Genomic DNA, 25350 nt, shown 5'->3' with positions numbered 1-25350 from the left:
GGACAGCCATTCATTGAGTCATCATGTAGACTACAGATAAATTGTGGCTCTGGAGGCACGAAGAAGGGTGTACGGTGCTGGGAGCTGCTGAGTGCGGAGCTCCTGGGGCCTCCACATGGCTTTGACCTGGTTGGAGAGGGCAGGGAAGGTGAGTGCGTGTTAACGAGGTGAAGGGGAGTGCGTGCTGCAGGTGGCAGGAACGGCAGGTGCCAGGGCCTGGGGGCAGGGCGAGCTTGGAGTGTTGGAGGAGCAGCCTGGAACCCGCCCGGCTGGAGCACAAGTGGGGGTGGCCTGTGAGGTTGGGCCCAGCAGGGCCTTTCTGGAGGTTCTTCTCAGGGTAGCGGGGAGCCACCGATGGGCCTTGGCAGGGCTGAGGGCAACCACCACTTGTACGTGTACAGACCCTCTTTGTGACTTGCCCAGTATTGCTCCAGACTCGGATGGCTAAATGACCTGCCTCCAGATGTCCCGTCAGGCCATGCTGGGCGCCCACCTGACGTTTGAACCAAGAGGCGTCCTGGCCTGTCCTTCACTTCCCTCACGACCTTGGAAAAATGACTTGACCTCTTGGAGCCTCCATTCCCTTGTCTATGAAACGGGGACATAGCAGTCACCTCCTCATATACCACTGGTGTTGACATGCAGTGAGCACTTACTACATGTCACAGCTATGTCTTGTGTCGTGCTCTGCAGGAAGCACAGGCATTGTGTAGTTCAGATAACTTGGGGTGCTGAGGTTTCCCTCACCTGATTTCTAAATTAAGGGAAATGAACAGATCTGGGTAATGAAGGGTAGTTTCTTTTGTTACAATTATTACAAAAATTATTCTTATTTGATTATCTCTTCTTATTGAATATTTGTTAACAGAGACCATTTTCGGTAGGGAAAGAGCATTTCACATCTTTTATGTTGTACAACTAATACATAATATATAAAATGTACATTTATACTATATAATATCTATTATGTGTTAATAATAACAACAGTATGTTAAGATCATGTTTGGCTGTGATTGATGGAGATGGGATGGAGATTTATTTCTCTTTCATGTTCAAATCCTGAGCTAGGCTGGTTGTATTAGTTTCCCATTGCTGCTGTAACAAATCACCGCACACTTGGTAGCTTCAAACAACATGCGTTTATTATCTTACAGTTCTGGAGGTCACAAGTATGAAATGGGTCTTACGTGATTAAAATCAAGGTATCTGCAAGGCTCCCTTTCCTCTGGGAGGCTCTAGGGGAAAATCTGTGTCCAGCTTCTAAAGGCTGCCTGCGTTCCTTGGTTAATTAATGGCTCCTTTCTCCATCTCAAGAGCATTAACTTAATCACATCTACAGAGACCCCTTTGCCACGCAGGATCACGTCTTACAGGTTTGAGGACGAGGGCATGGCCCTCTGCCGGGAGGGCACATTGTTGTTATTATTATCTTGACAGTGGTCAAGAGCTTTTGAGGCTTCCCTGCTCACCGGTGACCCGCGGGCTCCAGCCCCTTCTGTCTTGTCTCCGTGCAAGGCCAGACACCGCACTGTGCTGGGTCCTGGGGACAGAGGTACCTGCCCTTGTGGGGCTTGGGAGAGGTGATTTTAAGGAAGTGGCCCGACCATGAGTGTAAAGTGGGTGGCTGGGGAAGCTGAGAGCACAGGACTAGGCCAGAGTGGATGTGGCAGAAGGGCAGCATCTGGACTCTGATGGCCCAGAGGTCAGGTCCCAGCCCTGTCCATGTAGCTGTGGTGCTCGGTGGTTGCCACTTCGCTCACTGAGAACCTCAGTCTCTTCTTCTTTAAAATGGGGGTGAGGTTCTGTGGGATGAGGCGGTGTGCGGGAAGCTGTGGGAATACACTCTTTACATCTTAAGCCCTGAAACTGCCTGAGAAGCAGATGGGGAAGCTGGAACTGCCGTGGGCAGCCTCAGGCACGCCTGTGCCCCCTTCCCTGGGGCTGGGCAGGCACTGGGAAAAAGAAACCAGAGGAAACCTCTGGGGCTGCGCTCCCACCCCCCTTCCCTGAGTGTACTATTTTTACATTCTCTCACTTTTGTGCATTGTTTCCTGATCGTCCAAACACAATTCCTCACCAGCACTGGGGGAGGGCTGCCCACCCGCCAGTGCCGGGAACAATACTCTCGGGGAGATGGAAAAAAAAAGTTGGACGGAGTCATAAACAAAACCTCTTGAAAGTCATTGTCTTCAGATGTCAAGTGTCAGCCCCGCCGAGAGGAGACCACATTCCACCCATCCAGACAGGCAGGGGGACCCCAGGACGTCCAGCTGCCTCGCCCTGCATCCTGGGGCCCCCAGTGACTTGGTTTGCTTTGTCTGTGACATTCCGGCGGGAAATACCACCCAAAGCTGGCCGGTTCCCAGCCACCGGGGTCTCGGTGACTCTAGACTTTTACTCCCAGCCGCCCGCCCCTGCCGGCCCCAGCCCAGCACTGGCTGACGTGGAGACCATCGGCTGCGAGTCGCTATGACACTTACCAAGCACTTCAGCCATCCCCAGGCACCTCGTTCTCCCAGCGTCCCTGCAAGGTAGTGAGGGAGTTAGCGTTTTTTCATCAGAGAACAGCTTTCTTGGCATATAATCCACCCTTTTAAGTATACGATTTGGTGGTTTGCTGTAATATAGTCTGAGTTATGCAGCCGTCACCACTATCCCATTTAAGAACATTTTCATCACCCCCAAAAGAAACCCCCTTCTCATTAGCTTCGGCTTCCATTTTTATGTCCCTATTTCATAGAGAATGAAACGAAGCAGAGAGGCTGTCCAGGGGCACACAGCAAGTGACCAAGCCAGGAATGAGTCCAAAATACTTGACCCCAGGGCTCTTTTCTTTAACTCTGTTATAATGCTCTGGTTCTCGGCTGGGGGTGATTGTGACCTCCAGGGGGCATTGTCCGGAGACATTTTTGGTTGTCACACTTGCAGGGGTGGAGGTGCCACTGGTATCTAGTGGGTAGAAGTCAGGGACGCTGTTAAACATCATACAGTGCACGGGGCAGCGACACAACCACGGGCCACCCAGCCCCAAGTGATAACCGTGCTGAGGTCGGGAAACTCTACCCTAACCCCTCTCTGATGAATCTGTTCTTCAGGAAGAAAAGCTGAGGGGCTCAGGGGAGTTTCACTTGATTTAAGATCACGTTTTGGGTGTGGGCAACAAGAATGAGGAGAGAGAGATTCTCAGCAGAGAAGAGTAAGGAAAAGAGCTGTGCTCCATTAGTGATGTCTGCACTGGGCAAGGGTGCTGGAGAGAAGGCAGGCTGTGCCTTAGCAGACCGCACGTTAGCCGTGCCTGTGCGTGGACAGGGGTCTCCTATTCATGGGGGTCTCGCATTCTCATGCCCGCAGGACCAGGCAGGAAACTGAGGGCAGAGCAGATTGGTTGGTGGAAAACCAGAGGAGCCCTTTCCCCGGGGAAGGCGGCAGCTGCCCAGGCCGACGGTGGCCCTGTGGGCATTGGAGGCCCGCCCGTCAGTTTTTTTCAAAAGACGCTGGGAATTGGGATTTTAATGGGAACTCTGATACTCACACCCAGCCCTGACTTCCTGAGCACTCTGCAGTCCAGACTAAACCTACCTGCGGACCACGGGCTTGAGGCCCCTGAGAGCAGGCTACAGCTCGCTCATTAGGAGGAGGAAGCACTGCGTGGATCTGGGGTGCGTTCAGGGGAGATTTCGGCAGGGAGGCCCTAGCCCTCGGGGTGCGGGCTGTGTGGGAGAGGATGTCGGCTTCCTCTCTGTGGGTCCCCCACGCCCCTTCCCCTACTATTGCACCAGACCTGTTGACAACAGGTTGTAGCAACTGGGTTTTTGCTTCAACTTCCTCTGTGATGGGGAACAGAGTGGGACTGGGTGAGAGCTGGGCACCCTTTTTCAGGACCTGGACTCTATGCCAGGTGATTGACTGGCTGATCTATTAAGCATGTATTTACTCAGGGTCTACTATGTGCTGGGCTCTGGGGTCACAGCCCTGACCAAGACGGGTGAAAATCACTGCCCTCTGGGAGTTGCCATTCAGGTGGGAACAGATGGGCAATAAATTGTTAATTGAGTACCTATGAGGCCCACAGTGATGGGTGCTGGGAAGAAACAGAGAGCAGTAGTAGGGACAGTCTTGGAAGGACTGGAAGTGCCTCAGGACCTCTGCACTGGCTGTTCCCTCTGCTTCGAACCCCCTATTCCTAAGGCACTCGTGAGACCTTCATTACTCAGTGTCTGTTCAAATGCCTTCTCCTCAGAGACACTTTCCCTAAGTATCTCTGTAAAATAGCTCCCCTGCTCTTTCCTTCCGTGGCCTCTCACCCTGCTTGATTTTATTTTTTATTTATGCCCCCTCCCCCCGCACTTGCCATCTGTGCTCACTTGTCTGCTCGCTGTTTCCACTCGTTGTGCATTCTCTGTTTGCTTGTCTTCTCGTCTTCTTTCTAGGAGGCCCCAGGAACCAGTCCCAGGACCTCTGACATGGGAGAGAGGCACTCAATCACCTGAGCCACCTCAGCACCTGGTTTGTTGTGTCTCTCATTGTCTTTCCTCTGTGTCTCTTTTTTGTTGTGTCATCTTGTTGCGTTAGCTTGCAGCATGGGCCAGCTCTCCATGGCGCGGGCCAGCTCGCCTTCACCAGGAGGCCCTGGGAACTGAACTTAGGACCACCCATATGGTAGACGAGAGCCCAGTTGCTTGAGCCACATCCACTTCCCTTTATTTTCCTTCATAGCCCTCATCCCTACCTACCACTTTATTTTACAATTTATTTATAGCCTGCTATACTACTCCATGAGAGCAGGGATTCAGTCTGATTTGTTCACTGATGTGTCTTTGGCCTCCAGCACAGTGTCTAGCACATAGTAGGTGTGCGTTAAATCTTCGTTGAATGAATGGCTGAATGGAGGAACGAATAATTCCCTTCATGGCAGGGTCTTGTCTTACTTGTGCTTTTGTCTCTGTATTCCACTTGTGCCTGGTGCACAGTAGGCCCTGGCTAATGTTTGGTGGATGGATAGTACCTGGAGAGGGCTTTCTTCCCCTAGAATGTGATCGTAATCAGCTTCCTGTTTCTTTTGTAGTCTGGCTCATCTGTCCTGGCCCTGCCCTGGCGCTGCTGCTTCTGGGAAGTTTTTGTAGTTGCAGTTTTTACCTGTGTAATCTTGCTTAAACCCCAACCACTGCCTCCTTTTTTTTCAGGTGAGGAAATAGACTCAGAGAGGTATAGTGACTAGCTGAGGTCACATGGTTGATATCGGCAAGGCGGAGGGGTAGCTGGCGAATAGTTTTGTGTCGTGATGATGACGATGTCACGGCCTGCTACGGTTTATAAAACCTTCCCCCCCCCATCTCTCCCCAGGAATCTTGGAGGCCAGCAGTCCATAACTGAACTGTTTTCAGGATGGAGAGAACATATGATATATAAAAATAGTGTAGGATACATGTGAAAGTGCCTGGCACATAGTAGGACCTCTCTAAATAGATTGATTCAGTTCCAAAGGTTATTGTTGAAAACACAGTGGGTTCATGTGTACATCAGGCTTGGAATTCCCCTGGAGATAGTAATAATAATAGCTAATGATTTATTGAGCCCTATATACCAGGCATTATTCAAAGTGTTTGTGTATGTGTTCGGTTCCAGAATCCTCACTGTAATCTCAAGAATGTACCCACAGTCCACTTTACTGACTGTGCTTTCTTTGTTGTTAGCCATGAGTGGAGCTGTTTGGTATTTGATACATTGATTTGAGGTTAATGCTTTGTAGATATTTATTTTTTAAAGATTTATTTATTTATTCCCCTCCCCCCTCGTTTGCACTCACTGCACTCTGTGTCCCTCACTGTGTGCTCTCTGTGTCTGCCTGTCTTCTCCTTAGGAGGCACTGGGAATCAAACCTGGGACCGGCCCATGTGGGAGAGAGGTGCTCAATTGCTTGAGCCACCTCAGCTTCCTGCTTTGTGTGTCTCTCATTTTCTTTCCTCTTTGTGTCTCCTTGTTGTGTCATATTGTTGCATCAATTTGCCACTCCTGCCATCATGCCAGCTTGCTTTCTTGCTCGTCTTCTCCAGGAGGCACTGGGAACCCAGGACCTCCCATGTGGTAGGTGGGAGCTCTATCGCTTGAGCCACATCCACTTCCCTGCTTTGTAGATATTTAAACCAAGATTTGTTAATTTTGATGGCAAAGTTTCTTTCTTACCTGGAGCCAACACACATATATTTTAAGGTCTCCAATGTTTTCATAGGTCTGAGGAATGGTACCTCTATGCCCAGGGGCCAGCAGGAAGGCTGGTTCAGAGCAAAATGGAATAAAAAATGCCTCTCCCTTCAGTGGGCATTTTTTGTGGATTTATTGAGTGCCTCTCTGAGCCTGGCTGGGTCCAGGGGAGGCGTGGGGCTGTTCACCTGTAGGGTCATGCTTAATCCTGACATCACCAACTCGCAAGTGAGGCTCCATTTCCTCAGATCCTACAGATGAGGCCAGTGAGGCTCAAGGGAGGCCTCTCTTCCTGCACTGACCATTGGGGGGATCTGCCGTTGATGTCCCAGTTTCCTCTTTCTTACAGTGGGAAAACAGCCCATGGAATTATTGTGGATGACAAATGAGTTGATAATCATTCACTCACTGAACCCGTTTTCACTGCGCTCCAGCTCTGTGCCAGGCATTGATCTGGGATCAGGACGTGGACACTGCATGAGGAAGGCAAGCCACTGCCCTCCTGGAGCTGCCATTTTAGGGGGCGAATGGGCAACAAACAGAAATGTGTGCAGGTGTAGATAAAGAAGGATAAAAGGGTAGAGAATGAGGAGGTGGGGGAAGGATGGGCTTCTGCTTTCTTTCCCTTTAATTTACCCTACCTAATAATCTTCATTTCTACACTCTTCTCCAAGTCTCATGCCCTTGTTTTTTCCTTTCAGGCTGCAGCACTCCCTTCAGCATCTCTTGTAATTCTGGTCTTTTGGTAGCATACTTTCTCCATTTTTGTCTGTGAAGACTTTAAACTCATCCTCGTTTTTGAAGGGCAGTGTGTTAGTCAGCCAAAGGGGTGCTGATGCCAAGTACCAGAAATGTTGGGCTTTATAATGGGTATTTATTTGGCATAAAAGCTTACAGATACAAGGACCTAGATAGTCCAACTCAAGGTACCACAGAGGTAATTCCTCACCTAACTCAGTTGCCCTGTGTTGAAGTACGATGGCGGGCCTGGTCTCTCCTTCCTTCTTCCTCTTAAGGCCCCATGGGCCCAGCTTCTTCTGATCTCAGCTGTGGGCTGGCATAGGGTTTCTTTCTGGGCTTCCTCAGCTCAGCTGCTCTGTTCTCTTCAGCTGCAAAATATCAGGCAAATGGCTCATCTCTTCTTGGGGCTCCAGGATCAAAACAGACAAAGTTCTCTCTTCTTCTTCTGTAGCTTCTTCTGTGTGTTTTCTTGAGTGAGTGTCTGTTTATATAGCCCACTAAGGAGGGTGGGGACTTAAGCTGAGTTACACCCTACTGATGTGATTGAACCAAAGTCCTAATCTTAACATAATTTAATCAAAGATGTCTCAGCTGATCTAATACAAAAAGGGGATACACCTAGAGGAACAGATCAGATTACAAACATAATCTCACTTTTTGGAATTCATAAATAATCTCAAATTGCCACAGACAGTTTTGCTGGATACAGAATTCTTGGCTGGTGGTTTTTCTCTTTCAGTACCTTAAATACATCATATCACTTTCTTCTTGCCTTCATGTTTTCTGCTGAGAGATTGGCACTTAATCTTATTGAGGTTTCCTTGTATGTGATACTTTGCTTTTCTTTTTCTGCTATCAGAACCCTCTCTTTACCTCTGATATTTGCCATTCTGAATAGTAGGTGTCTTGGAGTAGGTCTCTTTGGATTTATTCTGTTTGGGGTATATTGTCCTTCTTGGATTTTGGTATTTATGTCTTTTATAAGGATTGGGAAGTTTTTGATCATTATTTCCTCAGAAATTCTTTCTGTCCCTTTTCCATTCTCTTCTCCTTCTGGGACTCTGATAATGATATATTCCTGCATTTCACAATGTCATTCAGTTCCCCAAGATTGTATTCCATTTTTTCCATTATTTTCTCTTTCTGTTCTCCTATCTTTCCCAGTTTGGTTGGTCTGTCCTCAAAGTCACTAATTCTCATTTTGAGCCATTCAGATCTACTGTTATGTGACTCTAATGTATTTTTAATCTTACCCAGTGTGTCTTTCATTCCCATAAGCTCTGTTACTTTTCTTTGCAAGCTTTCAAATTGTTCTTTATGCTCACCCAGTGTCTTCTTAATGTCCTTTATCTCTTTAGTCATTTAGTCCTATTTCCCTTCAATTCTTTAAATTGATTTAGGAGATTTGTGTGATTAACATTGAATTAAATCTTGTATCTCATCAGGATATTTGGTTTGTTCCTTTGGTTGAGCCATCTCTTCCTGTTTCCTGGTATGGCTTGTAATTTTTTGCTGATGTCTAGGCATCTGAATATCTTGGTGAATTTACTCTGATGGCCAGTTTCTCTCTCTTGCCTAGTGTTTGTTTTCATAGCTATTCTTTGATTTTTAATTTAACTTAGTCGTTAAAATTGCCCAGCTTAAGTTATAAAAATCAGGTCAGGCACTCACTAAGGGGGTGCAGATTTCTCCCAGGGTGGGGTGAAGAGAAACCTAAAATAATTTTTTCTCCTTGCAATTTCCTGACTGGCCAGCAGATGGTACTTGTTGGCTAACTTTCCACAGAGGTGTTTCATTTTCCCTCTTTCCTGTGTTTCTGGTCTGGCTAGAACTGAGATTCAGAGTGGGCTCCACTGGCCAAATTCACTTCAGAGAAGCCCCCCGACTCACCATGCCTCTTCCCTTGTATCGGCTGACAGGGAGGAAGATGTCTGTTCCCCTCTCAGTTGGCTGCAGTGAGCCAGGGGTTTTGTACAGGCTTAATGTCTTGGGGGTGGGGGATGGGAGCCCCCATGTAGTAATTCTTGTTTGTTGTTTTAGGTTCTTTATCTCCCTGTCCTTCACCTTCCTGGAATTGCGCAGCACCGTCCTGGTCTGCTGACCCCCAAAGCAGGTCCCTCGGACAGCGCTTGGTCCTTACTTGATTGTTTTTGTGAGAGCACGGAGCCCTGCCTGCCTACTCTGATGCCATCTTCTTGGGATTCCTTGGGCTTCTGCTTCAAATGGGGTGGTTGAGGAAGGCTTTTTGGAAAAAATGGCATTCATCAAGAAGGGAATGAAATGAGGGTGGGATCCTGTGACTGTCTGGAGGGAGAGTGTTCCAGGCAAAGGAAACGGCAGGTGCAAAGACCGTGAGGTGGAACTGTGCTCGGCTTGTTTGGAGGCCTCAATTGTGTTTATTTTTAGTGCTTAAATGGAATAAATTAGCCTGTTAGACACATAATTCAATGCAGTGTATTTGTGCTATTATGACATGGATTATGTATACATATGTATAATGCATAATGTGTAAAAGCAGGGTGTGATGTAACGGGAGTAAGTTCAAAGTTGTAAGGGAACGTCTTCTCTCAGTCCTCTCAGGGTACGTCTATGATACATAATCGTTCTTGGGGAAGACATCTCAAGGGGGAGATTTGGGCTTTTTTGGAAAGCCAGGCCTGGGTTCCCCACAGACTTGATGGAAGGGAGTCCTGACTGAGAATGGGCGAGTGGAGAGATTTTAAGTCTCTGGGGGGGGGGGTACCTGGGGGTGGGAGAAAGTCCTGTGTTCGCTCCAGGCTGTGGAAGTGCCAGGTCAGCCCCTGGGGGCCGGGCAGGATGGACGCCTGCTGGGACCTTGTCTCCAGAATCAACATGGAGAAGGAGGGGTGGGCTCCTCAGAATCAACATGGAGAAGGAAGGGTGGGCTCCTCAGAGGCTCCGCTCAGGAGGAAAGCCCCTTCGCCTTGCCTCTGCCGGCTCCTGCTCTCGTCCCTGCTGGGGGGAACTGCCTGTGTGCACAGGGTCACACTCTCTTCAGGAGAAGGTAGCCTGGTCTCTCATGATGCTGAGAGAGTTAGGCGAGCAAGAGAAAACCTGGTATGCTCAGTAACCCCTCCCCCAAATTAAAGACATACATTTCTGTGAAAGAAAAAAAAAAGATTTGATTTGGAAACAGCGTGTCCATTTTAGAAACTTTGGAAAAACTGGAAATGAGGAAAGAAGAATTTAATTACCTATAATTCCACTCTCTAAGTTAGGATCAGGTACAAGTGTTAGTGATAAATCTCAAATAACTGTGCCTTAAATGAGATGGAAGTTTCTTTCTTTCCTCTACTGTGGCTCCACTGTCATTACTGTTGCCTTCTGTATTTTTGCCTCATCTTTCTCAACACATGACTTCTACGTCATGGTAAAAGATGACTGCTTGAACTCCAGGCATCAAATTTGCGTCTAATCAGTATGAAGGAGGAATAGCAGAAGAGAATCCTTGCATTCTCCCCCCACCCCACTTGCTGCTTCCGTGGAAAGATGTCTGGGATATAGTCCTTACTCCAAAATCTGGAGCTTTCCTTCTGAAGGAAAAGGGGAGAACAGATAAGAGCTAATCTTGGCTACATTCCCACACCAGTGAAAAGGATTCCTTGAACAGTTTAGGGTGTTTTCTTCTACCTTTCTTTTTCCCTGTGCTTATGGAGAGATTGTTTATTTATTTGTGTGTGTACTCTTCTGTACCTTGATTTCTTTTCTTTGTCAAGGATTCATCAACACCTTTAAATGGACGTCTGCAAAGCCATTTTTCAATGGGTTAGTACTTTCTTGGGATGGGCAATCATTTAATTATAAATCAGCTGCTTTGTGCCACCACTTGTGAGATCTGTTTTTTCCCATAGGGTAAATGCCCAGAACTTGAATTGAGAGAGCATCGAGTTGGGCATTTGAAGGGGTCAGATGTATGTCTCCAAACTCTGTCCATCTGGGACTGCTTGGAGCAGCTTGTGCAAGGCTCCCTGCTGGAGCCTGCTTTCCTCGGGTTGAATTCTATGTCCACCACGTACCGGCCATGTGACCTTGAGCAAGTTACTTCATCTCTCTGTGCCTCAGTTTCCCCTCTGCCAAATGGGACTGACAGTACTACCTTTTAGTGTTGCTGTGAAGATGGAATAAATCGGAACAGATGAGGTTCATGGAAGAATGCCTGACACGGTCAGGGACCCGTTCCAAACAGGCTGCTGTTACTATTATTACTTGGTTATCGTTCAGATTCTGAGGCCCCTGCTGTTTGTGACACTGCTTCCTGGTACCCCTTTCCTCTGTCCTGGGGATGGTCTGGGGATCCCCGTGCCCCACCCCCCCCCCCTCCAGCTCCCTCTGGTCCCCTGTCCTGCTCAGGTTTCACCATTTGTCTGGTGAGGTCACCCTAGCCAAGGCGGGGCTGTCCCTGGGGGCAGCCGGCCCCCTCCCTGCCTATCAGGTTGCCCGTGACATCCCAGAGGGCAGCTTCAAGGCTCCTCCTCCCCACTCTCCTTTTAACCTCTGGGAAGATCTTTATCTTCCTAAGGCTGTGGCCCCAGGTTCCAGACAGATGGAGGCTCTCCCGGGGCACCCCGGAGGGCAGCTGCTACCTGTTTGGAAGCCTTAGGCGGTGGTGCTCTCAGCAGCTTCTCACTGTTGACGTGTGTGACATGTTGTTGGGACGTGTGTGACGTGTTGTTGGGACGGGGTGGTCTCCGCCAGGCCACTTCCTAGCTGTGTGGCTTTGGGTAACCTCTTAACTGCTCTGGGCCTCAGTTCCTTCATCTGTGTAAGGGGCACAATTATAATAGGAGCTACCTCCAGGCTTGTGTCGGGAGTAAAGCACTTAGAGCAGCACCTGCACAGGGCCCCAAAAGCATTACCTGTTACAACAACAACAATAAATGTATTATACAAGTAGCTATGCCCATTCTATGCCAGCTTGCTTCTGAGGCCTTCTGAGGATCCTGTTGCTCAGTTTTTCTCCCTCTCTCCCACCCTTCCTCCACGGATCAGTCTTTCTCGAGCACCTACTATGTGCCCACCACCGTTCCAAGTACTGAGGAGACGTCAGTAAACAGAGCTAACGAAACCTCTGCCTGTGGGAGCTGCCACTCTAGTCGGAGAGAGCACATCGAACAGTCAGACATACACATAAATTCAATGGTACAAGCACTGCCGACGGCGACACGTTTTGTGCAGGGTGACCTGGTTCAGACCGCCGCGGCGGGGCTGGGAGCTGCTCCCTCTGTGCGGGGTGGAGCGGGAGGTCTCTCCGAGAACATGTGAGGAAAGCTTTACAGGCCAGCACAGCCAGAATGGAGGCCTGGAGGGCGGGCGGGCTGGGCGAGTTCAAGTACAAAATGAGCAGCGAGTGAGCAAGAGTGCAAAGAGGCCCCAGCACACGGGGCGTTGCCAGCCGTGGGAGGGCTGGATTCTCCCCCTAGGCTTTTCTTTTTCCCTTCTCCTTTTCCCTTTTGTAAAATTTCCCCCTTGGTTTTATTTATTTATTTATTTATTTTTAAACACTTATTTTGTTTCTTTCTCTCCCCTTCCCCCTGTCGTCTGCTCTCTCTGTCCATTCGCTGTGTGTTCTTCTGTGTCCGCCTGCGCTATCCAGCGGCACCGGGAAACTGCGTCTCTTTTTGTTGTGTCATCTTGCTGTGTCAGCTCTCCGTGTGCGCAGCGCCACTCCTGGGCGGCCTGTGCTTTTTTCACATGGGGCGGCTCTCCTTGTGGGTTGCACTCCTTGCGTGTGGGGCACCCCTAGGTGGGGACGCCCCTGCGTGGCACGGCACTCCTTGCACACGGCAGCCCTGCACGTGGGCCAGCTCACCACACGGGTCAGGAGGCCCTGGGGATCGAACCCTGGACCCTCCATATGGTAGACGGACATTCTATCAGCTGAGCCACAACAGTTTTTCCCATCCCCCTCGGTTTTAATAGGAGCCTCCTCTGAGGCTGTATCGCGGCACTAGAGACAGTTGGGTCTGGACGATTCTTGGTCGTAGGGCGCTGTCCTGTGCACTGTGGAATGCTTCTACTCCTAGATGCCAGTTGTACTTTCCCCCCAGACCTGACAGTCAAAAGTGTCCCCAGGCACTGCCACATCCCTGAGAACCACCGCCCTTAGCAGGGGCAGGACGCCAGCTGGCGTCAGGAGCCCAAGTTCTGGTCTATCTGCTATTTGACCTCCAGCCAGTCTCCCTTGTGGGCTCCTCAGTCACACAGGTGTGTGCTGGGGACAGCAGGTGCACAGTCCCACGGTCCCTGCAGCCGTGGCAGATGTCACTGATAGTCAGGCCTTGTCTTCCTGCTCAACCCGGTGCTGTGGAGGCCTCAACCCAGTCCCAGGGGGCAACCGTTCTGGTTCCTGTCTGCCCGCTGCCTCCCTTGCAGCAAACAGAAGTTGAACAGCCTTGGGTTCAAGTTCAGCTCTGTTGGTTTTTGGCCTCTCTTAGGTCACTTAACCTCTGGGCCTCAGTCTTTCTCATCTGTAGAATGGGATCACATTACCTACCTTGGAAGCTTCTTGTGGGAATTGAAATGTATTCATGATGGGACCTTGCCGGTCTCAGAGATGTTGGTCGCATGTGGTTCTTGTTCTGAGCTGCAGAGTGGTAGGAGTTCTTCTCCACTCTCAGTCAGGGTGTGGAATGGTCCAAGCACTTTGGAGAGCTGTCTGCCATTTATGAGTCAAGTTGAACATGTTCCTCATCATACAACCATTCTACACCTGAGTGTACACCTGGAGGAACTTGCACACCTGAGCCCCAGGAGACCTGAGCATCACCTAGGGGGACCTACCTATACCCAAGGAGACCTCGGTCCACCCCTAGAGGAACTAGCACACCTGAGCCCCACTAGCATTGTTTGTGGCTGGGAAATGTGTAATTCCCTAAGCATCCACGTGCGTGGCAATGGCCGTTGTGCTGTTGCACACCCTGCACAGCCGTGGAAGGAACGGGTCGAGGTCTGTCCTAGTGGACAGAGTCAAAGGCAGGGAGCTTATTTGGGAGCTCACACCAGAAAGCCCTGATAGGGGCATGGGGTAGGGGAGGGACGGCAGCCAGGAAGGGTGCGTGGTCTAGAGGGCTCCCGCTGTGGGTCATCGGCGCCAACTCCCACTCAGGCATTCTGGGAAACAGCCGAGAACGCATGCCTCAGTTTCTCCTCTGTCTTCGCACTCCAGCTCCTGTCAGGCACAGCTTGAGAGTTGCTCCCAGGCCCTCACTTCTTCAATACTTCCGGCCCTGCAGGTGCGAGTACTCGGGCCGGGAGATGCAGGTGTGCCCAGAAGGGGGTGTGGGGCTGAGGATGTGGGCGGGGCCAGACAGCAGGTGCTGCCAGGTGTACGCATCAACGTGGATTATTGCGGAAAAGGTAATGTTGCTGAAATGCTTGTCCTTTCTAGATGTGCTGTAAACATGCAGAACAGTGTTCTTGAATGCTTGTGGGCACACCTGTGCAAGGTGAACTGGCAGAGGCAGGCATGGGGATGAGGTGCACCGTGGCCAGGTGCTACCTTTCTTCCCTTCCCTGGCTGAGGACTGACATGTGCTCAGTGTCGTGGGTGAAGGGCACGCGAGGTCCATGTTCACCGGGAGGCTTTGTACTCCCCTGCGGAGCCGCCGCTCACATCATGGAGTCAGACACTTCCAGCCCCGTGCCCCTTCCCAGTCTGCACCTGCCCCAGATTGGATGCCTTTCTTCCCGAAAATGGTTTTTCCAGCCATTGTGGCTCAATGCTAAGGTTTGCCAAAGCTGGGGAGGGATGCACTCATGGGTGTTGTGTTTTCCTCTATCCTCTTTTGAATCTTTGAAGTACTTCATCATCATCATCATCATCATCATTGGAAGGAGAGGAGCGCCTAGCCCTTGGGTAGATGCAGGGACAGCTGGGCCAGGCAGGCGTAAGCAAAGGCCCCGAGGCTGGCAGGAGTCCCCAGGCAGGCTGGAAGTCCTGAGGATGGTCTTGCCTCTAGGGAGGTGTCCACCATGACAGTGGCTCTGGGCTGTGTTCCAGCGCTGTCCAGCCACAGACAAGGCTTCTTACCTGGCGGATGACTTTAACCCTCCTTTGACCTCTTGCTGCCCTTTACCCACCGCTGCTGGCGGCCTGGAAGAGTCAGCCGGGCCTCGGCGGCCTGAGGTCTGGGCACAGCGCCCCTGCTTGCCCATTCTTTCCGGGTCACGAGCTGCCCGTCCTGCCCGCCTGTTGGCAGCTTCTCCGTGGGTGGCCCGGGCCTCCCATTGTCCCGGCACAATAGCGGTAGCAGCATTCGTGTGAAGAAACCGGGACAGGAAGCCCCGATCTAGGCCAGCCGCGCCGCTCTCCCAGCTTCCTGCGCTCCCTGGCCGTGCTGGGCGGGGCTGCCTTTGTCTCCCCCAGTCTGGGAGGCTGGAGACTTGAATTCCTGGCGGCCTCGCAGGCCCCTCAAAACATCCTCCAGGAACGCCTTCCCGTCCCCTCCACCCGCTGTCCTTCATAGAGCAAGAGCAGCAGGCTTCCAAGGGGCCCGGGTCGAGGCCCCTGCTGCGGGGCAGGCGCTGTGCCAGGCACGTCCCCTTTGTGCGTTTGGGTTTGGAGCACCTACTGTGTGCCAGGCACCGCTCTGGGCCCTGGGATAGCTTTATTGTATTACTTTCAGAGGTAGACACAGCGTTGTGGTGCACCCCGTATTTGGGAATAGTGAACTAAGACTCAGAGAGGCTAATGCATTTTTTTGAGATAACAGAGCAGGAAGGAGGAGGCTCTGCAGATAATGCCAAACCCACCAGTTTCCAAACCTGGCCTCTGTGGTTGATCATGGTTGAAGGCTTTGTCTTGGCCTGCTCCCTTATTATCTCGGCCTTTCCCTCAGGAGCGTGAATAGATGACTTATCCAGTGCTTTTTCATCCATCGGATGGGCTCAGAATGCAAGATGGGAAGGTGCTAAGTGCATAAAGACAAGGAGGGCTTCTCGGAGGAGGTGGCATGTGAGCTAAGGCCTGATGGCTGAGAAGGAGCTGTTCCTGGGCAGATCTGGGGAGACTGTCCTGCCAGAGGGAACAGCACGTGCAAGGGTCCTGAGGCAGGGCTTTACTTGGCCGGTGGGAAGACTAGAGAGAAGAGGGTGTGACAGGAGGTTATTGGAGGGGGGTGTGGGGTGCTGGGACTTGAGGTCAGAAAGGTCAGCAGCGGCAAGGTCATGGGGCCTGGGAGTCTGTGGGGAGATTTGGGTTGTTTTTAAGGATAGTAGAAGCCATGGAGAGTTTTAATCTGTGGAATGACATCTGATTTACATGTTGAAAAGGCTTCCTCCGGCTGTGTGTGGAGAGTGCACTTTCGAGGAGCGAGGGGGACTGGAAAGAGGTGACGGCGTGTGTCCCAGTAGGAAGTGATGTGGCTGGACAAGGGTAGCTGTGGTGCGGAAGGAGGTGGCTGGAATTTTAGTTCATGTTGAAGGTCAAGCTGACAGGCCTGCCGATGGATTGTAAGTGGGTGTGAGAGGAGAGCGATCGAGGCTGATTGGGCGGTTCTGGCCGGAGGTGCTGGGGTGAGCGTGGTTGCTGTGGGTTTGGGGGGAATTAGAGTCTGGACGCGTTAGAGACGCCCCTTGACATCCAGGTGGAGGTGTCAAGCCAGCAGCTGGAGACGGGAGTCTGGCTCTCCGGGGAGAAGTCCAGGCAGGGCATGCGAGTTTGGGGACCGACACCCTAAAGATGGAGCTTCAAGCCCCGAGAGTGCTGAGATTGCTGCGCGTGAGCGTGACAGGGGCGAGGCTTCCTTCCTCAGTTTCCCTGACGTCCACTCTGAGACCTGCTACCTGGATCGCCAGGGTCCCACCTCCCGAGAGACCTGAGTCTGCCGTCTCTGGGGACAGCCACAGATGGCCCTCCGGTTGACAGGAAAGGATCCGACAGCCGCCTGCGCGGAGTCGGCCTCCCCACCCCTGTCGCTCTCGTCTCCCGGCACTCCTTGGTGATCTCCCCAGACAAGCGTGGTCAGATGAGATGGCACTTAATTAACCCGCCACCCGGCTCGGAGGTGGGGAGACCCTGGGCTCCACCCGGGCGGCCCCTCTGGAGCCCCCTGCTGTAATTAGCCGGCAGGGAGGGGGACTGACAGGCCAGCACCGCTCATTGTGGCCGCGTGGCGCCACGGGACCTTGCAACCATTTCCCAGGTGTCTCCAGATGGCAGCTACAGGGCTACCCTGGGGCCAGGCCCGGAGCCGACAGGCAGAGCTGGCCGCCCGGCTCCCTCAGCTGCTGTCCCTGATCCCGCTCTGTCCCCCTCCCACCGAGGGTGGTCCCCCACCCCTCCAGTCTGCCCCCTGCAGCCCCTCGCTCCTTTCCAGTCCCCCCGCGTTCACAGGAGTCTCTCAGCGGTCCAGTTGCTCCATCATGCCAGAGAGTTCTTTCCCTGTCACCTAAAAACCGGGATACTTTGCTTTAAAAAAAATTGTCATTGCTGGCTTTCCTTGGAAAAAATCACAACATCTGGCCGATCGGGGCCTGCCTGCATCCCGCCTGGCCACCCCGGCTCGGGGCTGTAGGCAGCCACCCCGCTCCCTGGCGTTTGCTCACCTGTGCTCCATGGAGGACAGATGTGACTTCTCTGTCCTGAACCCCTGAAAACAGCGGCAGAACTGTGGACCAGCTGTACCGCAGGCGCCCGAGCAGCTGTGGAAACGAACAGGGAAGCTCCCGGGAAAGATCTCTGAGTTACTTCAGTGGAAAAGGCAGTGCATGGCATCCTGTGTATACTGCCGTTTTGAGTGTAAAAAGGGAAAGAATAGGAATATATATTTGTGTGTTGTTTTTTGCATAAAAATTCCCCGTAAGGATACCCAGGAATCTAGTAGCTGTGGGGAGTGGGAGAGACTGGGTGCACGGGCTGGCGTGGGAGACTTCATATTTTTGTACATATTACACTTTTGAGCTCCAAGTTGTAGGTTTTTTTCAGTCCCTGCCCGTGGTCCTCACCTGGCACCTTCGTCCTTCCTGGTTGCGTTTGAACTTGTGACCCGTCCTGGGGGCCGTCCCTGGGAGACCCAGAGGCTCGGACACTCACCTGCCCTGCTTCCCTCCTCCAGGCGTTCCTGCACCGCATCCGGCAGAATGTGGCCGACTCGGCGGAGAAGGGCATCACGGAGGAGAACGTCAAGGTGCAGACGCGGGCCTGCGGGCGGGGCGGGGGCTCGAGGCCCCTTTTGGGTGGTCCTTGCTGCTTCGTGCCCTGCTGTTCCCCAGGCAGTGCTCGGAGGGCGTGGAGGGGGGCGCCTGGCCTCGTCCTCGCCCAGCCGGCCCCCTGCAGCCCCTGGCGGCCTGGGGGGTTCCCTGAGCAAGCTGTGCTGGGGACGGCAGGAGGCACGGGCCCCAACCCCCTCCCCAGCTCAAGAAGGTCCCCAGGCCAACACCACCATGCCTTCCCCGCCTCCTCGCTCCGGGCCCCCTGGCTGGGAGCCAGTGGAAAATCCCTCCCAGGTGCCCTGGGGAGCTGGCCTTGCCCGCCCGCTGTGCCCGCACATCTGATGAGTCACCGGGCCTGGGCCTTGTGTTGGCCGAGGCCCTGGGGCACTTCGGGGGGCCTCAATAGGCCTTCTGTGTGGGTGAGGCCCTCTAGGCTGACCTCCCCACTTGGGAGGTTGCCTTCAGGCCCTGGGGCTTCTCCCTGAGGGTCCTGACAGGGGAGGGGGGTGGGAGGGAAGTGGGCTGGGTGAGTGTCGAGGCACCCGGCATTTATAGCACACAGAGGACTAGATGGAGTCAAGGAGGCCGCGCCCCACAAAATGCCCCGGTTCCCCACACGCTGGCCACGCGCTGGCCGGCGTTGACCACTTTAATCTTGTTTTTTGTGTTTTGATGAGAAAGCTGAGGCTTGGTGATGCAAAGGGACCTGCTCAGGGTCCCCACATAGCATGTCCCTGGAGGTGCTGGGATTAAGTTCTTTAAATGAATTCATTCATTCAGTATTTACTGAGCACTTACTATTTATTTATTACAATTAAACGTTTGCTTATTACAATTTTTGGAAACTACTTTTCTTCTGAGGCTTAACTTATAGGGGGTAAAGTGCACAAATCCTACGTGCCCAGTGTGTGATGCCTTTTCACATACGACTGCACTTACGGAGCCACAACTCAGTGAAGACAGAGAACCCTTCCAGACGCAGCAGACTCCCTTTTGCCCCCCTCACCCGTCATTCCCCTCTCCCAGAGGTAACCAGTGGCTCTAGAAGGATGGGTTCGTTTTGTCTGTCCTTGAACTTTATATGAATGCATGCTCTTCTGCGTCTGGTGTCTTCTGCGCAGCACTGCATGTGAGAGTTGGCCATGATTCGTATGTAGCCATGGATCCTTTTCCATTGCTGTATAGTATTCCTAGCATGAATGTACCCCAATTTACTAATCTGTTCTCCTGTTAATGGATATTTGGGTTATGTCCAATTTTTGGCCTTAGGACTTGACTTTCTTCTAGCTGACTTTGTATGTGTGTCTTTTCTTTTGGGTATATACCCAGGAGATAGACATTTACTTTTAAATTTTGCAGCCATTCTTTTTTTTTTTTTAAAGATTTATTTATTTTATTTATTTATTCCACCCCCCCTACCTTGTGGCTTGGTTTTTGCTGTCTGTTCTCTGTGTCCATTCGCTGCACGTTTTTTTTTTCTTTCTGTGCTGCTTGTCTCCCTTTGTTGCATCATCTTGCTGTGTCAGCTCTCCGCGGTGCTGGGCTGGCAGCTCTCCGCAGCGTGCGGGCGAGCCTGCCTTCACAAGGAGACCCAGGACACGAACCCAGGGCCTCCCATATGGTAGACGGGAGCCCAACTGATTAAGCCACAGCCTTCCCCTGCAACCATTCTTTGAAGTACGTTGAACAGTGGGATCTGTCACATGTGCCTTTAACAGGAGCACATGCAATCACATGAGCTGTGGACAGAATGAGTAAGAGAAAAGCAACCAAACAGTGTGGGCGATTCTTCTAGCCACTTCACATGATGAGTGTCTCCCAGGGCGAGGGGGGAGGCCAGGGGTTTCTGGCCCTCTCAGACTCTGCAACAATTGAGGAGTGGTCTTATCCCCTTTGTGCCCACCCTCAGGCCATCTGCCTCTGCAGACTTTTCTGGTAATTCAAAGGGCCTGTGGGGTTGGTCTTCATTTCTTTGGGTCAGGTCTTGGCTCAAATGTTCCCTTCTTAGAGTAGCTGTCTGTATTAGTCAGCCAAAGGGGTGCTGGTGCAAAATACCAGAAATGTGTTGGTTTTATAACCAGTATTTATTTGGGGTAGGAGCTTACAGTTACCAGGCCATAAAGCATAAGTTACTTCCCTCACCAAAGTCTATTTTCACATGTTGGAGCAAGATGACTGCTGATGTCTTTGAGGGTTCAGGCTTCCTGGGTCCCTCTCTTCCAGGGTCTTGCTTCTCTCTGGGTTCAGGGTTCCTCTTTTCCCAGAACTTGCTTCTTCCTGGGCTCAGGATTCCTCTCTTCCTGGACCTTGCTTCTCTTTCCTCTTTGTGCTTACTTCCCGGGGCTCCAGCGTAAGGCTTCAGCATCAAACGCCAACATCAAAACTCCAACATCACAACCCCCCAACTCTGTCCTTTGCCATGCCTTTTATCTGTGAGCCCCCACCCCTTCGTGGGGACTCAACGTCCTAATGACATGGCCTAATCAAAGCCCTAATCATAACTTAATCACACCCAGGTACAGACTAGATTACAAACATAATCCAGTATCTAATTTTGGAATTCATAACCATATTATACTGCTGCACTGTCCCTGTATAAATTTGCAAACTCTTCCTGCCTGGGACTCCCTTCCTTATTTGCTTATTATCTGTCTCCTCCTACTTGAATGTCACCGCCATGAGGGCAGGGATGTGTCTGTTCCCTGCTGTATCCCAGGGCCTCGAACAGTGCCCGGCACATAGTAGGTGCTCAGCTGAGGAAATGATTTGCTGAGGAAATGATTGTATAAGGAACTCTTGAAGAAAACAAACGGTAACCCTGGTTTCCCTGGGTTGTCTGCCACTGTGTGTGGGGGTGAGGGAATGGTTGGGAAGGAGACTTCTTACTGAATGCATTTTACTCTGTTGTGATTTTTGAACCATGTGAATGCATTCCCTCTTCAAAAATTAAATTAAAAAAATTTAAAAAAAGCAACAAACCATATGTATTTGGTAAGGAAAAAAATGGAAAAAGGAATAAAGAATTTATGCAGCTCATTAGGTCCTCGAGTACAAAGAAAGTCTCCCAAGATCTCTAAGAGTCACCTATAGTTACCAGCTTGTGTCATCACACAGATACATGGTGCTTCTACATGCATAGATAAGCCTGGCCTTTTTTCCCCAGTTTTACAAATAGACCCATCCTGGACACACTGCTCAGCACTTCGGTTCCTCCCCCTTCCCCCTTCCTAGTAACAAAATATCTATCAGTGAGCATTCCAGGTTTACATACCCGTGTGTACAGATCTGAGCTTCTCTTTAAAGGCTGCGTTGTATTTCAATGTATATAATTTACCTATAACTCAACCTGTCCCTCTCTTGGATATTTGCTGCTTCAAAGAGGGCTGCAGTACACGTCCTTGGGGGATGAGGCCATGTTTATCTAAAGCAAGATTCTTGACCTTGGCACTAGTGATGTTTCGGGCTAGATCATTCTCAGTTGTGGATTTATCCTGCGCATTGTGGAATGTTTACCAGCACCCCCAGCCTCGGCCCACATTAGGTTAGTGGGTAGCTAGGGGTACACCTCCCAGCTGTGACAACCAAAAATGTCTCCAGACATTGCCAGTGTCCTCTGAGGAGCAAAGTTGCCCCTGGTTGGAAACCCCTGATTGAAAGGCTAAATTCTAAACTGTGAAATTGCTGGGTCAAATTGTGCACTTTAAAAACGCTATTTGTATGGAGAAATAGGCAATCTCATACATTACTTGTGAGCGTGTGAACAGCATCTTTTGAACATCCTTCCTTGGGCATCCTAGGAGGGGGACATCTTTTCTCCTACACCACCTTTTTGTTGGGTGCATTTGGAAGTACACTCCTCCTTTTTACAAAGCAGTTCCCTGTGCTTGGACATAAAGATTTTGTCCGGTTGTGCTGAATGTCTCAGTAGATACTTGTCTGCATTCTGAGTGTGCAGCTCATTTCTGCTTCTTTCTGGACTCTGTGACCATGCAAATGTTAATTATTTTCTCCTAGCCTCAGTTTCTTCAACGATAAATTGGAGATAAGAACAGTTTCTACCTTTTGGAGTTATAGTGAGAGTTGAATACCATAAGCACATAAATTCTTAGCACAGTAGCGGGCGCTAATCCTGTTTAGTAGATGTTGACAATCTTATGTTATTAGCATTATTTTTATTAGTGGTAAATCAGCTATGGAGTATGAGAAAGCCTGTTTCACTGCATCCTCACCTGCACCAAGGGTTATGTGTTGTTTTTTTTGTTCGATTTTGCTATTACTTGATTAAATATGTCCTCCGGCCTCCCCTTTCCTCCCAGATCCTGTTCTCTAACATCGAAGACATCCTGGAAGTCCATAAGGATTTCTTGGCCGCCTTGGAGTATTGTTTACACCCGGAGCCTCAGTCTCAGCACGAGCTTGGGAATGTTTTCTTAAAATTCGTGAGTACAGGGTCCTCGTCCCTATTGGACCCAGCAGCTTTGGGAAGGGGGCTTCTCCTCGGGTCCCCGCTCTGCCTGCCCTGAGCCGGATTCCCCCGCAGGCCCTCGTGGGAGGTGGAGAGGCTGCGGCGGGCAGGTGGGCCCCACTCCATATCCCAGGAACCGTGGGGAGCAGGTCGGGCCCAGCAGGCTGGGGGCATTTTTAGCAGCTGTCTCGCCCTCACTTCCGGGTGGAGCGTGGCCTCCTTTTCCTCAGCGCCCCTTCCTGAGTGGCCGCTGGCTGGGGCTCCCATGACCCCCTGGCCCAGTGGAAGCCCTCTGCCTCAGGACCACCAAAAGGGAGCTAGTGGCTGAGAGTCTGATCTTGGGGTCAGGCACACCTGCGCTTGAGCCCTGGCTTGGCCACCTGGCCGCTGGTCAGAGAGGCTGGCCTGGCCGCACTCTGTAATGGCCGCTCTTCCTGCGCAAGTCCTAACTCGCTCCAAACTGCAGGAGGGCCAGGGACAGGAGCGTGGAGACTGAGCCCCCAGCAGCCACCCCTTTCCCCCTGTGCTGCCCGGATCCCTCCTCACAGGGAGAAAAGCCCACTCTAACCTCACAGGCATGAGGCTAGCGACAAATGCCTTCACCTCTCTGAACCTCAGGTTCCTCCTCTCCTTGAGAAGAGACTAATCATGTCCACCTCCATGGTTGACGGAACCCATGATCAAGTGACAGAGTGCTTGGCATAGATCAGTGGTTTTCCCTGGGTTTTTTTTTTTTTCGAGGTTCTGGGGGCTGGGGCTTGAACCCAGGACCTCGTGTGTGGGAAGCTGGTACTCAACCACCAAGCCCCATCGACTTCCCTGAGTTATGTTTTCATTTGTTTCGCTTCTTATTTGTTTTTGTTCTTTTAGGAGGCACTGGGAACTGAACCCAGGACCTCCCGTGTGGGAGGTGGGAGCTCAACTGCTTGAGCCACATCCGCACCCCTTGGGAGTGGTTTGACCCCCTGGGGTCACTTGGCAAGGCTGGAGACATTTTGGTGCTACTGGCACCTCATGGGTGGAGACCAGGGCTGATGCCAAACCCATGCAGCCCCCACGACAGAATGATCCAGCCCAAATGTCAACAGGGCTGTATTTGAGAAACCCTGGAGTCTAGTAAGCACTCAGGCGGCGGTAGCTCTTATTTCAGTTATCGTCGTCATCATCATCATCACCACCTCCCTTCTCCAGTGGAGTACATATCGATGGTCAGAGCCTGGGAGGAGAGAGGCTGGCCTGGCTCTGTCCTCGGGAGTGACCGTCTCACATGGGGGTCAGCTGGCAGTGCTGCAAGTTGTTTGACCTTGTCTGGGTCTCAGCGTCCTTGTCTGTGAAATGGCTATAAAACCAGACCTGACCCATAATGTGGTGGAGGGAATGAAAGGAGCGTGCTCAGGGCAGGGCTGGGCGGTGCAGTGCGTGCTCACTCAGTGCTGGGTTTTCTTTGCTGTTCAGGTAGTCGACATTCCTCAGGGCTTGAAATAGACGCATAAGAGAGCAGGATGGGGTGCCCGTGAGCCGGACGCCCGTGGGAGGTGTTTAGGGCGATGCCATCTGCTTTGGGTTTCAGAGGGTCCCTTTGGCTGCTGTGAAGGGGACGAGGGGATGCAGGGAGACCCGCTGCGAGGCCACTACTCCAAGTCTAGATGATGGCGTGTGGGAGCAGGAGTGGTAGTGGAGGTGATGAGAAGGAGCAGGTGACCATAGTGGTTCAAGGACAGGGGAGACGAGAAGAGCCATAGGGACATTCTTCCCATCAGCTCCCGAGGAATGAGTGAACACATGTTTCTCAGGAGCTGGACCGCCTGGGCTCAAATCCCTGCTTCACTGCCGGCCAGCTGGGTGACCTTGGGCAAGTGCCTTCACCTCCTGGCGGTCTTCTCCTCTGTAGAGTGGAGGTAGCGAGAGGACCTGCTTCATGGGGCTGTCATTAGGTTGAACTGAGTTAATGCAAGCGGAGCCCTTACAGCCAGGCACCGAGCTGATGCTGTGTGATGTTAGCTGTGGCATTATTCCAGACGGGGCATCAGGGAGGGCTTTCGGGAGGAGGTGGCAGTGGAGCTGTTCACAAAATGATGCTATCTGATCTTAGAGTGGGCCAGTCCATTCTTTTGCCAAACTGGGGATACCTGGTCCTCAAAGTATGTTACCTGGCTTGCTAGTAACCTCTGGCCCCCTGGGTTCCCCTGGCTCCTCTGCTGAGCCCCAGAGGCAGGAGGTAGGCTGGTGGAGCTCCCTGGTCAGCAAGGGTCTCTGGATCCCCACTTCGGCTCACCTTGCCTCTCTCTTCCTGCAGGATTTTCAGCTCAGAGCCGCAAGGGGGAGGGCGGAGGAAGTAGAGCCGAGAGCGTAGTCTGCAGGAGCCACTTCTTTTCCGTCCACTCTCCTTCTCTGCTGCCAGGACCCTCCTAATGGAACCTCCTCAAGTCAGGGGCTTGCGGAGGGCATGCTTCCCATCCGAATGCACTGGTGGTGGAAGTGCAGGCCTCATGGGGAAGTCATTTTGGGCTGGGGACCTCCCTGGCATCCCAAGAACCCTTACACATCCTGCCTGGGCCTGTAAGAGCGAGCATTTTAGGGCCAGCTGCCTGACTTTGCGCCCTGGCTCTGCTGCTTCCCAGCTCTGTGATCCTGCTAGAGCGACCTCACTTGCCTGTGCCTCTGTTTTCTCAACTGTAAAATGGGTATAACGAAGTCCACCTTTCTCAGGTGGTTGAGAGAATTAAAGGCTTCCTTTACATGACTCTGCAATTTACCTGAGATGCCCCAAA

At 51.7% G+C, this 25350-nt stretch overlaps 1 protein-coding gene across 1 annotated transcript in view; it reads left to right on the top strand.

The window, feature by feature from the left end:
• The window catches only part of PREX1 (phosphatidylinositol-3,4,5-trisphosphate dependent Rac exchange factor 1), a 213998-nt gene that overhangs the window by 61387 nt on the left and 127261 nt on the right, over positions 1 to 25350 (top strand). Inside the window, exons 2-3 of the mRNA XM_058287217.2 lie at positions 18018 to 18089; positions 22431 to 22553. Coding sequence (XP_058143200.1) covers positions 18018 to 18089; positions 22431 to 22553 — 195 coding nt within the window. The remainder of the gene's footprint in view (positions 1 to 18017; positions 18090 to 22430; positions 22554 to 25350) is intronic.

Source organism: Dasypus novemcinctus, chromosome 24, assembly GCF_030445035.2.
Source record: "Dasypus novemcinctus isolate mDasNov1 chromosome 24, mDasNov1.1.hap2, whole genome shotgun sequence".
In the NCBI taxonomy this organism is placed as follows: Eukaryota; Metazoa; Chordata; class Mammalia; order Cingulata; family Dasypodidae; genus Dasypus; species Dasypus novemcinctus.
This window is presented reverse-complemented; position numbering and strand designations above follow the sequence as displayed.